Here is a 14,900-nt window from a genome sequence, read left to right on the forward strand (position 1 = left end):
GGTTTTCTTAGCAGTTTCGGGTAACTGGGGAGGATTTTACGGATGGTTTTCATTAAACCAAAGCAAGTAGCCACTGTCTTCCTTGCCTGTATTTTGAAGGACAATTCCGTGTCGAGCCAGAACCCGAGGCTTTTTATCTCAGATTTTGGGGTGGGCCCGGGTCCCATACAAGGAGGCCACATAGAGAAGATGTTGAAAGTGGCATTCCTTCCGAGCAGCATCAGCTTGGTTTTCCCTCCATTCAATTTCAGGTGGGATGCATTCATCCACTCTGCAACCGCTCCCAGGCAGCTGCAAAGATTGGTCGGGGGGGACTCCACCTGGTTAAGGGAGACTACTAGCTGGGTGTCATCAGCGTAGCTTACCAGCTGGATTCCGAAGGGGGCTACTACCTCTGCTAAAGGTGCCATGTACACATTAAACAGTGTGGGGCTAAGGGAGGAGCCCTGTGGTACCCCACACTGTAATGGCACTGGGAGGGAGCAGTTGGTGTCTGAGAAGACCTTAAAGAATCTGTTACTAAGGAAGGACTCGAGCCACTCCAGGGCCTTGCCTGTGACTCCAATTCTCTCTAGACGGGCTAGGAGGACACGGTGGTTAACCGTGTCAAAGGCGGCGCTGAGGTCCAGGAGGATAATGGCCGTGCTGCCACCTGCGTCCAGAATCCTCCTGGATGCCTCGACCACCCTCAACAAAGCTGTTTCGGTTCCCTGTCCCTTTCGGAAGCCTGTTTGGGTGGGGTATAGCAGGTCATAGGACTTTAAATAAGATGCTAGTTGTTTGTTCACCCATTTTTCAGTAAGCTTACTGATGCCAGGAAGGAGGGAGATGGGGCGGTAGTTGGAAAAGTCATCGGGGTTGAGATTTGGCTTTTACCATGGCTAGCTTCCAGTCTTGAGTTACTATGCCAGATTCCAGGGAAGTGTTGACAAGGTCAATGATGTGTTTGCTAACATGGGGTAGGGCTAATTTCAGGATGGACATGGCAGCGGGATCAAGTGGAGAACCGCTTTTTATGGAGTTGAAAAGGGAAGGGAAGAGTTCGTCACTATGCGGATGGAAGGATGCAAGGTGAGGTAGGGTAGAATTGATGTCATCCCTCGGGGGAGGGTTGGATTCAGCTGCTGGGAGTGGAGGGAGAGAAAGAAGAATCTTTTCGATTTTCGTGGCAAAGAAACTTGCTAGTTCGTTGCAACGAGCACCAGATTCTTCAGGTGATAGCTCAGATGAGGGGGGGTCGGGGGCCCTTACCAAAGTTTTTACTATTCTGAACATTTCTCTGGGAGCATTAGTCGATTTTTCAATTTTTTCAGCATAAAAGGTGGATTTGGCTACATTAAGTGCAGATTTATATTTCTTTATTGTAAGTTTGTATTTAATTTTCTTCTCCTCGTCGAAGTGTTTTCGCCATTGTCTTTCCTCTCGTTTACATTCCTGTTTAAGGGACCTTAGGTCTGAATTGAACCAAGGCTGTTTATTCGGACCTTTTTTATTTGAAATACATTTTTTAGGGAGCACACTATCCAATGATTGTTCTATCCATTGGTTGAAGTCTGTATTGGCCCTATCGATATTCGGGTTGGCCATAGGTTCGTTCTGCTTCAGAGATTCTATCCAGTCGCTGGGTTCTTACTTTGTCCAGCGCCTACCTAAGGTTTTATGGGAGGGTTGTTTTGTGCAAGGTCTACTAATTTTCCATGAAAAGGGGATTACCATATGGTCTGACCAGGGGATAGAATATGGCTCAGATTTGGACAATTCTGCAACGTTGGAGAATATTGGATCTAAGAGATTCCCTTTAGAGTGAGTAGGGTGCCGAACAATCAAATTGAGTTTGCATGCAGCTAAATCTTTGGTTAATTCCGTGGCAATAGTGTCCAAAGGATTGTTAAAAAGGAGGTTCAAGTCTCCTAGCACTATGAAATTAGAGACCATACTGGCTGATTCCAGAATAGTTTCAGTTAGCCCTTCTATAAATTGACCAATCAGGCCAGGTGGACGGTAGATTAAGAGACCGGAGATTGAAAGTTCTGAGGAATGGGTGATGGAAAATTGTGTACTCTCGCAGTCTGGGATGGTGCTGTCGATCAAGCGACAAGCTAAGTGTTCCCTGTATAAAATGGCGATCCCTCCGCCAACTTTAAGTTCTCGATCCCTGTGTTGGATCAAATATCCAGCAGGTAGGGCTCGGACGATGTCGGGGCCGGAGGACGATCCGAGCCACGTTTCTGTTAAAAACAGAATGTCCACGTTTAAATCTTCGAATAATAGGGCGATTTCCGTGGCGTGCTTTGGTAAAGAACGGCAATTAACCAGTGCCATCTTTAAAGCAGTATCTACTGTCCTCTTTTTAGGAATTAGTGTAGTATTGGTGGTGGCTTCCGTAGCCCTAAAAGAGCAGTGATTGCAAGAGAAGCCACCGAGCCCAAGGTCGATCGAATGGCTGCATGATGATGGAAGCAGCCTATTGAGCGAGAGTAGTGTCAAGCGGGAGTATGTTAAAGGGCATGGTGCTGATATATCAGGGGTCCTGGGCCATGGGCCCGACTGTGCGCGAACGGGCGCAAACGGGCATGACTCTGGCACGACTCCGGCGCAGGTCTGGCGCGTCCGCTGCGCGGAGACATGACCGTTCTTTTTATAGCGCTGCTAGAGCGCGCGATTCGCCTGGCCCACACCCAATATGGCCGCCAAGATCGAATCCCAGCCCTCGGCGTCGATGCTCAGCCGAGGGCGGTCCGGGGTAGGGGAGGGGCACAGAGCGCTTAGGAGCGCTGAGGAGTCTCTATTCTTAATGACTAAGTCTTGGTTGTAATTTGAACAAAATATTCTTTTTCTGTTATTCCTTGCCTCAAGCACCCCCGTTCCACCCTTCCTCCCCTGTGGGCCCACCCCACCCACCCTGAGACCCACCCATATGAGGCAAAGGGACAGAAGAGTCCCCATAGGTGATGGAGAGAGAGGTTGACTGCACCACCACCGATCACCCCCACCTTCTAAAGTAAAGAGAGAGCAAAAAAAGGAGATTGAAAGCATAAACATAGCACATCATAAGATAATTAAAACTCATCCATTACTCAAGAAAATCAGACAAAGTCATTAAGCTATTGTATCTAAGAAATCTTTAGCAGCAATCTCTGATAGAAAAAAATATGTTTTCTCTTTAAAAACAACCTTTAGCTTGGAGGGATTCAACAAGAATGCTAAGGCTCCCTCGGCTTGAAACTGGGGTATTAGCTGTTGAAAATGCCACCTCTGTTGAACTGTGGCCTGGCAGTAATCTGGGTGAACAAAAACCTTAATCCCCTTCACCTTCCTCTTGCGGTCTGGTCTGGCTAAGTCATATAGAGCTTCTCGAGATAGAAAGTTATTTAAACAGATCAAAATTGCTCTAGGTTTCACATCAGTAGACCTGTTGCCAGAGCGTTTGTGAAAGGGGAATCTACTTTGTAGTTCGAGTTCCCATCTCCATTGTGTTAATTCTGGAAAAGCCTCTGAGAATAACTCTTGGGCATACTGCCGGAGATTGCTCCCTTCGGACCCTTCTGGGATGCCAAAGATTCGAAGATTGTTTCTTCTCGCTCAATTCTCCAAATAGAATAATTTCCAGCTGACGTCATCTCTAAGAACAATTAATGAGGCGACTTCTGCCTTCTGTTGCACCATTTCATCTTCAACTGAAGAAATTCTAGCCTCAGCAACCCGAGTGGTCAGTTCATTGGTTAACTTAATAACCCAGTGTACTGTATTCTGAAGTTTACGGACCGCTCCTTGTGTACGCAATGCCTCTGCCCTTGTTTCCTCCTGGTGCAGTGTAATTGCTTGAAGAATAGTGGCCAAGGTGATCTCAGTCTCTGTCTCAGACATAGTCTCAATCCCATGGCTAGCACAGACATTAGAGACGTTGAGGGGAGCTTTCTCAGAAAGCCGCTCAGACTCGATAGACTCTAATGCTATACCGTTTGATCCATTTGCTCCAAAAGACCCAGGTTCGGACGAGAGGGGGGGCAACGTGGGAGACCCATCACTTTCAAAGTATTCAGTAGCCGATACTCGTGAACCAAGCAAGAACGTTGAAGGTGTAGCCTTACGCACTGTATTCCCCTCTTTGAGGATACCTTCATCCTCCTCCCAAAGCACCAAGCTTGTTAAACTCCTATTGTCGGCCCAATCAATTTCATTGCTCTCAGTGCCCGATAGATTAGATAAGTCTGACATGGAATAAACTTTGCCGGCAAAGTCTACATCTGAGATAATTTGTTGCAAAGTCCCAGGCCCAGAGGTAGCATTATCCACCTGTAATAGATTATTTTCAGAGGGAGGGAACAGAGATATCCACTCCCATGGGTGTCTGTGTACACACGTTTTACCCCCATTACTGACTGATGCCGCTATCATTTTTTCTTGTAAAACATTAAACTGTTTATTTTGTGGCTCAAGCGTCACAGGCATAACTACTTCGTGTATAGAGTGCTTACCCTTAAGCTGGATCTTCTTTTTAAACATCCCTGGAATGTTAGGTTTAGTACCACCGACCTCATCAGTAGGTCTACCCAAGTTCTGGAAAGATCTACCCTTTCTCGCTGAGCTGTTAATTGTTAATCCACTCCCTTCCACATCAGTAGAAGCCTGATCAAATCATGCCTTGTAATCGGAAATGCCTCCATCTGGGCGTGTTTCGCCTGCTGTAGAGATCGCTGCAGCAGCTGCTGACACTGTAGCAGCCGCGGCACGGGTACATGGACTTTTTCCCTTCCCCGCAGTGCCGGTACCGGTGGCGTTCTTGGGAGCCATTGAGGTTCCTCGCGTCGGGTAAAATGACGGAGCCGTGATCCAGTGCAGGTCTTCCCGATGACTTACTGCTGCCTGACCGCGGTGTATCGGTTTGAGCAGGGATCGTAGACAGAAGCCGCGTCTCAGGATCGGTGAGCCGGTTGTGAAATGGTAAGCCCAGCGCTGATATGTTTGTTGTAGCCGCTGGAGCCGCTGATATCGAGAAAAGTCAATCAGCATCCCTCAGCAAAGTATACAAGGAATATGTAATCCAGTTCCCCCCAAGCAAAGAAAAGCCAAGAAGGTGGGGGAAATTATCGGCAAGGAGGAGCAGAGAGCCTGTCTCACTCGGACATCAGTGCGTCCGCCATCTTGCCTCTATCGCCAAAGACTTGCTGTTTTCAAAGTAAGTTGCAGGAGGTGAGCCATGGATTCCTGAGAGAAATCAGTTTCCCTTTCGCGAATCAGATTGCTTGGGTCTTGCGTAACCAAGTCACAAGGAGACTGTCGCCTTTCTCACCTTTAGTTTAGCAGTTCCATTTACTCCACTTTTATGCATAGTACCATTTGGGGCCAATGTATTTCTTATATTTTGTATTTTCAAATATCTGTTCTTCTCAATACTTATCACAGGGCAATATCGCTCCTATAAACTTTTCCCTCTTAAACGCCCAAGTGTTGGGAGATACCCACATGTTTGCATGAAACTAAGATGCAATTAAGTTTTTTTTCTTAGTTTACATTTGAATTAGTGAACTGTTTTACGATTGACCTTATGAAACTCTAGAAATGTTTGTGCTGTATATAAGTTGTTGTTTAACAGTAGAAATGATTTGTAAATTTGCTGTTTCTCCACGATTTTGAAAACCACCAATTTCTCAGTTAGATTGTGATTGGCTGAATTTATCAGTTTTGTAGGTCAGACGTGATTTATTGGTGGCATTCCAGTTCTGTTTGTGGCGGTGAGATGTAAATATGACTTATCTGACATATAGGTGATTGAGAGGAGAACAAGTCATTGATTAACCTGTAGCCTAATGCCATTTGTTTTATTATCTAGTCCAGGTACAAGAGGATGGAAAGACGTGCCCAAAAGACTTTAAAAACCTCAGAACAGCATGTGTCCACGTTGTTAAAGAGAGTACATCATTGCAGGTAAATGGATAGTGTGTGTTTTTATTTTACGGCATTTCAGTATGCATTAGCAGGCATATGGTTTATTTTTATTAAAATTTCTTTTAGACAAAATGCCAGGTGAATGTCTCACACACAATCCAGCTCTTTTTCTTTCCAACCTAGTTCACGAATTACGACGAGTTTGTTGGGGGGAGAACTGGGAGGAGTATATTTCTTTATACGCAGATGATATTCTGGTATATGTTACAATCCCCCCGTTACTATATCCAGATTGATGAAGATCCTCCAAATCTTTGGGAAATGCTTGGGATACTCAATAAATTGGGACACGTCCCTCATGCATTTGGTCATGGGTCCCAGACCCCACCTGTGGGAGAGTTATATCCATGCTAATGGTCGAGTAGGAGTTTAAGTACTTGGGAATATACATAATTTAGGATCCACAACTTTATCCCAAAAACCATACCCCCATATTTGATTGCTTTGCAACCCAGATACAGCATTGGCTATCCTTACCGTTCTCACTGTTAGCCAGGGCGGCAATGTTCAGAATGATGACACAACAAAAAATGATCTATGCCCTCCATAATACCCCGTTCTTCCTTCCCAAGGAGTTCTTCCCCAGGATGGAGGCATTGCTCAGACACCTTCCCTGGAACACCAGCCCTTTCACAAATAGCCCTCCAGAAAGTAACACGTGGAATATATGATGGAGGTATAGGGATATCAGACATACAGCAATACAATAAGGCAGTAATTTATGACTGGGCTTTTGCTGATTGGGACAACCTGGAGACGAAGCTGAAGAGACTGGCCTGGGGGCAGGAGGACTACATGGGAGCATTGTGCAAGGCAAATAACTTCTGGTGGCTTCTGGTGCATAGGAAACCAGTGGTACATATTTGGTGGGAGACAACTGCCTATTTTGGGTGGAAGGGAAGACTAACAGAAATGCCCCCCCCCCGGGCGAGTCGTATGCTAGCTGATGTAGGAAAGCTCCAGGGTTTTTCGACAAGGGATCTTTTTGGAATATCTAAACTAGGAGATGTATGGAAAGGGGACACATTGCTTACGCTTGCTGAAATGCAAGGCCAATATCAACTGGTGCAGTCGGAGACATAAATCTATCCAATTCAGGCACACACTGGCGGCGCACATCCTCAGAGACACGGTGCTTAAAGACTCCTCTCCACTGGAAAACTCCATACAATCAGAGCCATTGTGTAAAGGGGTAATCTCACTAATATATAGAAAGCTTATCAACAATGCCCGATACCCTGCAACAAAACCAAAGAGGGGTTTGGCTCTAAATCCGCATGGCTGAGCCAACTTACAGTAAATAACAAAAATGTGCCCATTCTAATGCACGATTTCTACCTTTCACATAGTGTATTAAAATAAAACAATACCACCATAAACCTCTTTTTCCATTAGATTTAATCAAGAATTTTTCAAAAATTTACATCTATAAATTACTGACACCAAAATACATTCAATTTAAAAGTTTTGAAAAACATGAAGCTCCCTTTACCCACAGGCTAAAGAACATCCTTTCATCCATACAACCTTCTCTTTTGCACACTCTCAAAAAAACTTTCACTGTCAAACTAATCAATACAATCATACATACGTTACACTCCCCTTGCATACCAGCACACCCATACTCATTTTGCAACGTTTTGACTTTAAACGATTGCACAAAAAAATTCAAGGAAAATTTCCATAAACAACATAGCCAAACAAAAAACAGTTCGCCAAATAACACACTTTGAAATTTAACAAACATTTATGTCCTTGATTGGCCATACAAAAAGGGTTGACACGTTTTGAACCCCTTCAGATGCATGGTTTTCATCAGGACCCATAAGCTTATTCTATGCTGCGAGATCTGCCGATCTCTGCTGCATTCACAAAAGCTCTCAGTCGATCACTCTTGTGGCAGGTAGGGAAAAACTATAGATCAAACGTTCCACGTTTCCAGGCGGAACTCCTGAATCCCCCTGTTTGCTTATGGTCCGCAGGTTCTTTTCTTATTCCATTTTAAAGTTGATGCGGCTTGCTTCACATATTGCTTACGATACGAGCTTTTACAGACGCGTTGTTAAGTTTCCTGATCTGCCAGGGAGCTCGGCGATACCCCGCAACAGTTTGAGGCTTAATGGGAATTGGAGGTGGGAGACTTTGAAAAAGGGAGTGGGAGAAGGCCCAGGAGCCTTAAAGGAAATTGGTATTAAGACGGGGTTCTGGCTGGTGCAATTACTTATGTTGCATCAATCCTACATTACCTACCTCATCCGACTCCCTCGTCACAGTTATCATGGAGCACCCAGTGATTCAGACACAGCATTCACCCAATCAAAAAAGGTCCTCACCCAAGATGGTTACCCGGCAGGAAGTACCTGCCACCTGACCTATAAGGGTGGGACCTATACAGGAAACATCTTGTTTTTTTATCTGTGTTCTGGCTGGAACACCCTTTCCTCCTATGTTGCGAGCAGTTTCGATATCACGGGCTTGGTATGTATATAATTTTTTTATGGTCCTTTTGGGGACTGCTATATCGTCCCCGTTTTTGTGCACCTCTGCTCCTCCTGGGGCAGCATTTGCTGGCTCCACTCCTGCGCTGAGCGAGGGGAGCGGTTGCCTTCTTAGTTTTTGTGTTTCTGCTGCACCCCCGCTGAGCGCTGGGTGCAGCGGTATTCTTTGTTTTATTATTTTTCCTGAGCGGTTTTCTTTTCATTAACGCTTCTGCTCCCACGCTGAGCGCTGGGTGCAGCAGTGTTCCTTTTTGAATGGCTGCTTCCTTGCTCGGCGCTGGGTGCAGCAGTATTCTCTTTCTATTTCTGCTCCCTCACTGGGCGCAGCGTTGTTCTTTTTGCCAGCTTTTGCTGATTCCCCGTGCTGAGCGTCTGGGGTGCGACTGTGGGGCCTCTTGATAATGTGAGACATGGGCTTACCTGCTCTCCTTGGTCTCCTGCACCTGGCGTTCTCACGGGGAGGTTTCTGTGACGCTTTGTAAGTTAGGGGTGGGGCTGTTTGCTGGGTAACGGTGTTCCCTCCCTATTTAAGGTTTTCACCTCCTTCTTCTGGTTGTGTTTTATTTCAAGATGGAGGGTAAACACTCCGGAAAGCTTCCTCGCCGGTCTTCTGGCTCAGATTCGGAGCTCCAGTCCATGATTGATAAGGCTGTGTCTTCTGCCTTGGGGGCTCGTGATGCCCCGGTGCCTTTGCTACCTGATGGTTCTTCCCTGCCTGTCCCTGATTCTGATGGCTCGGATGATGAGCAGCATGGCCATTTTGTTAAGGGCGCTGAGTTGAAGGAGGTCCTGATGCACTTAAAGGACAATTTGGCTTTCATTTCTGTTGCACCGCTCGCTGAGGATGATGATTATTTCTCCCAGTACCGCCGTAGGGAGCCTGACGCCCTTCCTGTTCACAAGGCGGTCAGGGGTCTTCTGTCTCGTGAGTTGGCTGATATTGAAAAAGCTAGTTTCCCTCGGTTCCTCGCCAAGAAGTATCCTCTCCAGGACTTTCTGTCCAAATTTCCTCCTAGTGTTAAGGTGAATTCCCTCATGGTGGGTCTGGCATCAAGTGGATCTATCATTTCTGAGGACGCCTTGCCTAGTGACACAGTGGATAAGAAGGTGGACGGTGCGGCTAGGCGTGCCTACTCCGCTGTTAACCTTTCAATCCGGGCGGGGGCCTATGCCTCATATGTTGTGCAGTCTCTGCTCCATGATTTCCAGGTCCTGCCTGTGGCCCTCTAGGAGGGGGTGGATGTTAATCCCAGTCTGTCCCTTATGGAACAGCAGGTTCGTTTGTTATCGGACATTTCTTTTGACTCATTGTCTGCTGCTGCTGCCATTTCTGGCTCCATTATTTCTGCTCGCCGGAATATTTGGATGCGCTCCTGGAAGGTGGATGCTTCGCAGAAAGCCATTCTTTCTGGTTTGCCCTTTGATGGTTCCAAGTTGTTTGGATCTTGGCTTGAGGATCTCCTTCAGAAGTCTGTGGAGGAACGTAAGCTCCTGACTCATCTGCGGCCACCTCTGAGGGGGTGTGTTTTTGGTTACAGGTGTGCTTTTGGGAATCCCCCGTCTGCTGCAAGGGGTTCCTCCCAGCCCTTTTGCGGGCAGGGCCGTGGCACCCCCTTCTCTGCCCTTCCCGATGCGTCTGCCAAGTCCTGACTCTCTTTGGGTGGGCGGCCGGAATTGGTCTGTTCTCTTCCACCTGGGTTCTCGACGTCACCGATCCCTGGGTTCTTCGCCTGGTGGTAGAAGGGTATTCTATCGTCTTCTCTTCCGTCAGATCTTTTTGTCCCCACTCCTACTCTTCAGAATCCTCTGAGGTTGTTGGGCTTACATCGGCTTCATGTGGCTGTAGGAGGTCTGCATGGAGGGTGGTAGGTCGAGCAGGGTGTCTCTCCCCTCACTCAGGAAGCGGCCCCACAACCCGGCCCCCCAATCCTTCTGTGGGACTTGGTGGGAGGTCATGGCGACTTCATAGGCCTTGAACCATTGTTGGATGTCGTCATTTTTGTGGTATTTGACCACATCCTTGGGGATGTGTACCTTTGGTTCTGCTGGGGGGACGGTCTCTCTGCCCCCCGGAGGCTGGGCTTCTTCGCTCCTTGCATTGAGCTCGATCTCCTTCAAGCCGCGTTCATGTTCTAGCTGAAGTCTTCTTCCTTCATGCTCCTGTTGGAGTTTCTTCTCCTCTAACTCGCCTTGTACTCGCATTTGTTCGACTGCTAGCTTCTTCTCAGCTAATTTTAACTCGCCCTCAATTTTCAGTTTGGCCAGTTCAAGTTCGTGATAACGACTTATTTCTCGGTCTGCTAGTTCTTCCGCGGATAGGCCCCTGTCTGGTACGGGGCTCCGTACCTGGTGGATGCTGCTTCGTCCTTGGAGAAGTCCGGCTTCATCTTGCTGCTACACCGCTTCTTCTGTGCGGGGTGCTCCGGACTCCACCCAGGGTTTCAGTGCTCTCTGCATGTCTTCCTTGGTGTTGAGACCAGTGGTAGTGATTTTCAGTTCCTTGCAGAATTGTTTCAGCTCTTTGTGCATGTACTCTTCCAGTTGTTCCGCACGGAACGTAGTACTCTCGTCTGCTTTGGTGAGACTCATGGTGGTTTCTTCTGCTGTCTTTGTTCGGTAGTGCGTCAGCCGTTTACTGTACGATCTCTAGATTGCGGCTCGGATCCCCACGCTGCCACCAATGTTAGAAGGCGACCTCAGGGGAGGCAGGGAGTGTACCTGACTACCCTGGGACCCACCCCTTTAGGAATGTAACCGAGCACTGGCGGGAGACTCCTCAGGGGAAGAGTCTCGTATCTAGGATCGTACGCTCTGCACAAGTACCACTCAACAAAGGGACAACACACTTGTAGGTTCTTAAGAACAGATCTTTAACTAATAAGCTTGTGAGATCTTTATGGTCAGCAAGATGGATATATACAAGCAGAGCAAGGGCTCAAAGAATCTTGATAGGGGTAGCGGGACAGTCTTTGTGGATCAGAGTCACTGTAGGTGCGTATCCGGCGCGCAGCTCTCAATCCTTGAGTCGGGGGATACGATGCGGTCTTTGGGGTCCAGCCGGATCGAGAGAGTCTTACGAGCCGCGAGTCACTCAGCAGGGCTCAAGCAAGGGTTCGGCGGTCTTACGATCTTCAGGAGAGCCGCGAGTCACTCAGCAGGGCTCCAGCAAGAGGTCGGAGGTCTTACGATCTTCAGGGGAGCCGCGAGTCACTCAGCAGGGCTCAAGCAAGAGTTCGGAGGTCTTACGATCTTCAGGGGAGCCGCAAGTCTCTCAGCAGGGCTCAGGTGTTCCAAGGTTGCAAGGGAGCCGGAAGTCACTCAGCAGGGCTCAGGTGGTTGTGGCAGAAGTCCTTCTCTGCCAGGAGAGCCGCGACCACGTCAGCAGGGCTCTTATCGTTCCGGGATCGAATCTCCCCGATAGTCCCAGAGCCCCCCTTGTTATAGGTTGACTCCTCTTTGATGTCCCGAGTCCTCGCCGGCAGGGGTCTTAGCAGCTGGGGGCCGCTTGTTGGGGTTTCCTCCCACGCGGCCCTTTGATCCTTTGAAGTCAGGTTCCGGAGGAGTCCCAGACACACAGCAGGCGTGGAGCCAGCCCTCAGGTCGGAGGGGCGATCGAAACCCATCTCTCACGAGGAGGTTGGAGGTGTGATAGAAACTGCTCCTCCTTCTCTCACTCACTGGGAGCGCTGTCCTTCACCCGGGGTGGCGCCTCTAGGCCTAGGTTGCGCTGTGGCTGAGCGACCATCTTAGGTGCAAAGGAGTGGCACGCAGGCCTTATGGGGCCGGGAAGATGGAGGGTACAGACAGGGAGGTCCAGGGTCAGGTGTGTTTCATGGAAGAAGGGTTGGCTGGGCTGGGGTACCCCTGGCTTGGGTGTGGTGCAAGGGTCAGGGTGTGTCGCTACAGGTCAGGGAGGACCATGCCACGAGGCCGGGTCTAACATTGGTCATCAAATAAGATGCCCAATTTTGGACTTGATGTTTAGGCTGAGGTAGAGGACCCATTTCAGTGGGCCAATGCTGGGGGCCCCACAGATCTTTATTTTTGCCCACAATCAGCACTTCTGTTTTCTCGCCGTTGAGTTTTAACAGGTTGGTATGCATCCAACCTGCAATATTCCTCAAGCTGTCCTGAAGTAGGGAGGGTTTAGATGCCCCCGTCAGCAGAGAGGGAGCAGACAATCTGGGTGTCATCGGTGTATGAAAAAAGGGACAACCCAGCTTCCTCTGCAATCCTCGCCATTGGCCTAAGATAGATGTTAAATAGTAGAGGTATGAGGATTGAGCCTTGGGGAACCCCATAAGGTGAGTTGTGAATCTCAGAGCATGCTGTCTGCAAGAAAACCTGAAACGTACGATTCGTCAGGAAATCTGCAAGCCACGTGAGTGCCCTGTCGGTCACCCCCAATAATTGCAGAGCCTGCAATAACACGGTATGCGAGACAGTGTCAAAACGGGCACTTAGGTCTAAAAGTATGAGTGCCACAGTGCCGCCCGCGTCAACTTGCTGACACGCCATTTCTGTGACTTCAAGCAGTGGAATAACTCGCTCTAAAGCCCGACTGAGAACCATGAAGGACATTTTTGGAGTTCACAAAAGATGTCGATTGGAAATTGACATGCTTTTCAAAAATTTGGGAAAAAGCAGGAAGAAGGGAAATGGGCCTAAAATTAGATAGTTGTGTGGAGTCAGCAGTGGCCTTCTTTAACCATGGTAGAACCATTGGGTGCTTCCAGATAGATAGAACAATTGCCTCTTTTTAAGAGGCATTAAGCAACTCCATGATCAACATCAGGGAGGAACGTTGAAATTTCTGAAGCACAGTAACAGGAATGGAATATCTAGCATGAGTTCCTGAACAGTTTAAAATGCTGACATGGGACATCTGTGGACTAGGATCCCCAACTAAGCATTAGAAAATACATAGCTCACTTAATAGAAGAGGGGCACACACAGTCATGATGCAAGAGGCCCACCTGACAACAGAAGAGGGGGCTAAACTACAGCAAAAATGGTGTGGACAAGTGTATGGAACTTCTTCTCCTTTTATAGAGGAGCTTTGATTTGGATACAAGCCGGCACCCCATTCATGATGCAGAGAACAGTGGTGGATCCAGAGGTTAGATTCGTATTAGTACGAGGTAGGCTACTTGGAAGGGAAATTGTATTTGGTGGTGTCTATGCCCCGAATCATAATCCACTACCATTCTTAAAGAAAATGTCTCCGTCTATATCATCCTTGCAAGGGGTTGAGGTGCTCGTAGGTGGGGACTTTGATTGAGTCGGACGTTCTTTCTCGTGGTGATTTCCGATGCCGGTGCACTATTACACGTGCTGGATTCCTTTCTTACGCAGATATTAGGTCTTATTTGGGCCTATAACAATTTTGACTGTTTCTCGAAATACATTGGTGCTTTTACGACTAGGCTCTCGCCTTATCGAAGCGAGATCTACATAGTATGGAGTTTTTTTTAGCTAACTTTTAACTTTCCTTGATTCGATTACGAATCTTATGATAGTTTACAATTTGACTTTAAGAAGCACTACAGGAATTTATTAATAAATAAGTTCTCTTGACGACTGCCCGTCATTTGGGCAAATACGAAGGATTTTCTTATTGTGCAACTCCTAGTGAATAAGGACGTGGTACCTTAAGGATCTATTTAAGCACTTTTCAATTAAGGATGTCACTACCAAGAGTATCCATCTCAAAAACTAACTTTGATAATCTGCTTCTCGCAATTTATACTTATGCCCTGACTAAATTCCCACGGCACTAAGGGAACGAAACGCGTTGGCTGTGCCCGTGTACACAGAAAATTAATGATTCAAATAAAGAAGAGACATTCACAAAATATTCTCTGTTCTATTGACTTCATTAGAGTGCACCTTCCTTTTTGTTTTTGTATAATGTTGTAATTTACACATCCTTGAGCAGCGGATGTTGGAAGTGGCTGCACCATCTGATATTAAGAACATATGGAACTAATGTGCTTGACCTCGTTCTGCTGTTTTGTGCTTTTGGGACACATTGTGTTGCTGATATCAACCTGGACCGCTCCACCCCCCATTACATGGTACAGTAGCCACTAAGCTAGTGTGGGGATTAAATAAATGGTTGACACAGTGGAAATTCAATGACATCTGGAGACTGCAGCGTGGACAGACACAAGATTATTCCTATTATTCACACTTATACAATCTACATACGTGACTGGACTTGTTTACATGTAAAGACACGCTGACGAACCAAGTGTTACACGTGGAATATTTAGGTCACACCTTCTCTGACCATAATTTCCTCTTTCTCTGCTATCAGCTGCTGGCGGAACCTACAGCCTTGCAGGCATGGCGCCTTGACCAGAACCTGTTAACAGATGACTATTTCAGACAATCATTAGAGGACAAGATTGCGGAATACTTCAGATACAATCAGGGTTCAACCACCTCTAG

General features: G+C 47.3%; 1 protein-coding gene across 1 annotated transcript in view; it reads left to right on the forward strand.

Moving 5' to 3' along the window:
- The window catches only part of SYCP2L (synaptonemal complex protein 2 like), a 1,791,741-nt gene that overhangs the window by 1,558,722 nt on the left and 218,119 nt on the right, over positions 1-14,900 (forward strand). The window contains exon 35 of the mRNA XM_086966882.1: positions 5,834-5,928. Coding sequence (XP_086823008.1) covers positions 5,834-5,928 — 95 coding nt within the window. The remainder of the gene's footprint in view (positions 1-5,833; positions 5,929-14,900) is intronic.

Source organism: Lissotriton vulgaris, chromosome 4_1, assembly GCF_964263255.1.
Source record: "Lissotriton vulgaris chromosome 4_1, aLisVul1.2, whole genome shotgun sequence".
NCBI classification, from domain to species: Eukaryota; Metazoa; Chordata; class Amphibia; order Caudata; family Salamandridae; genus Lissotriton; species Lissotriton vulgaris.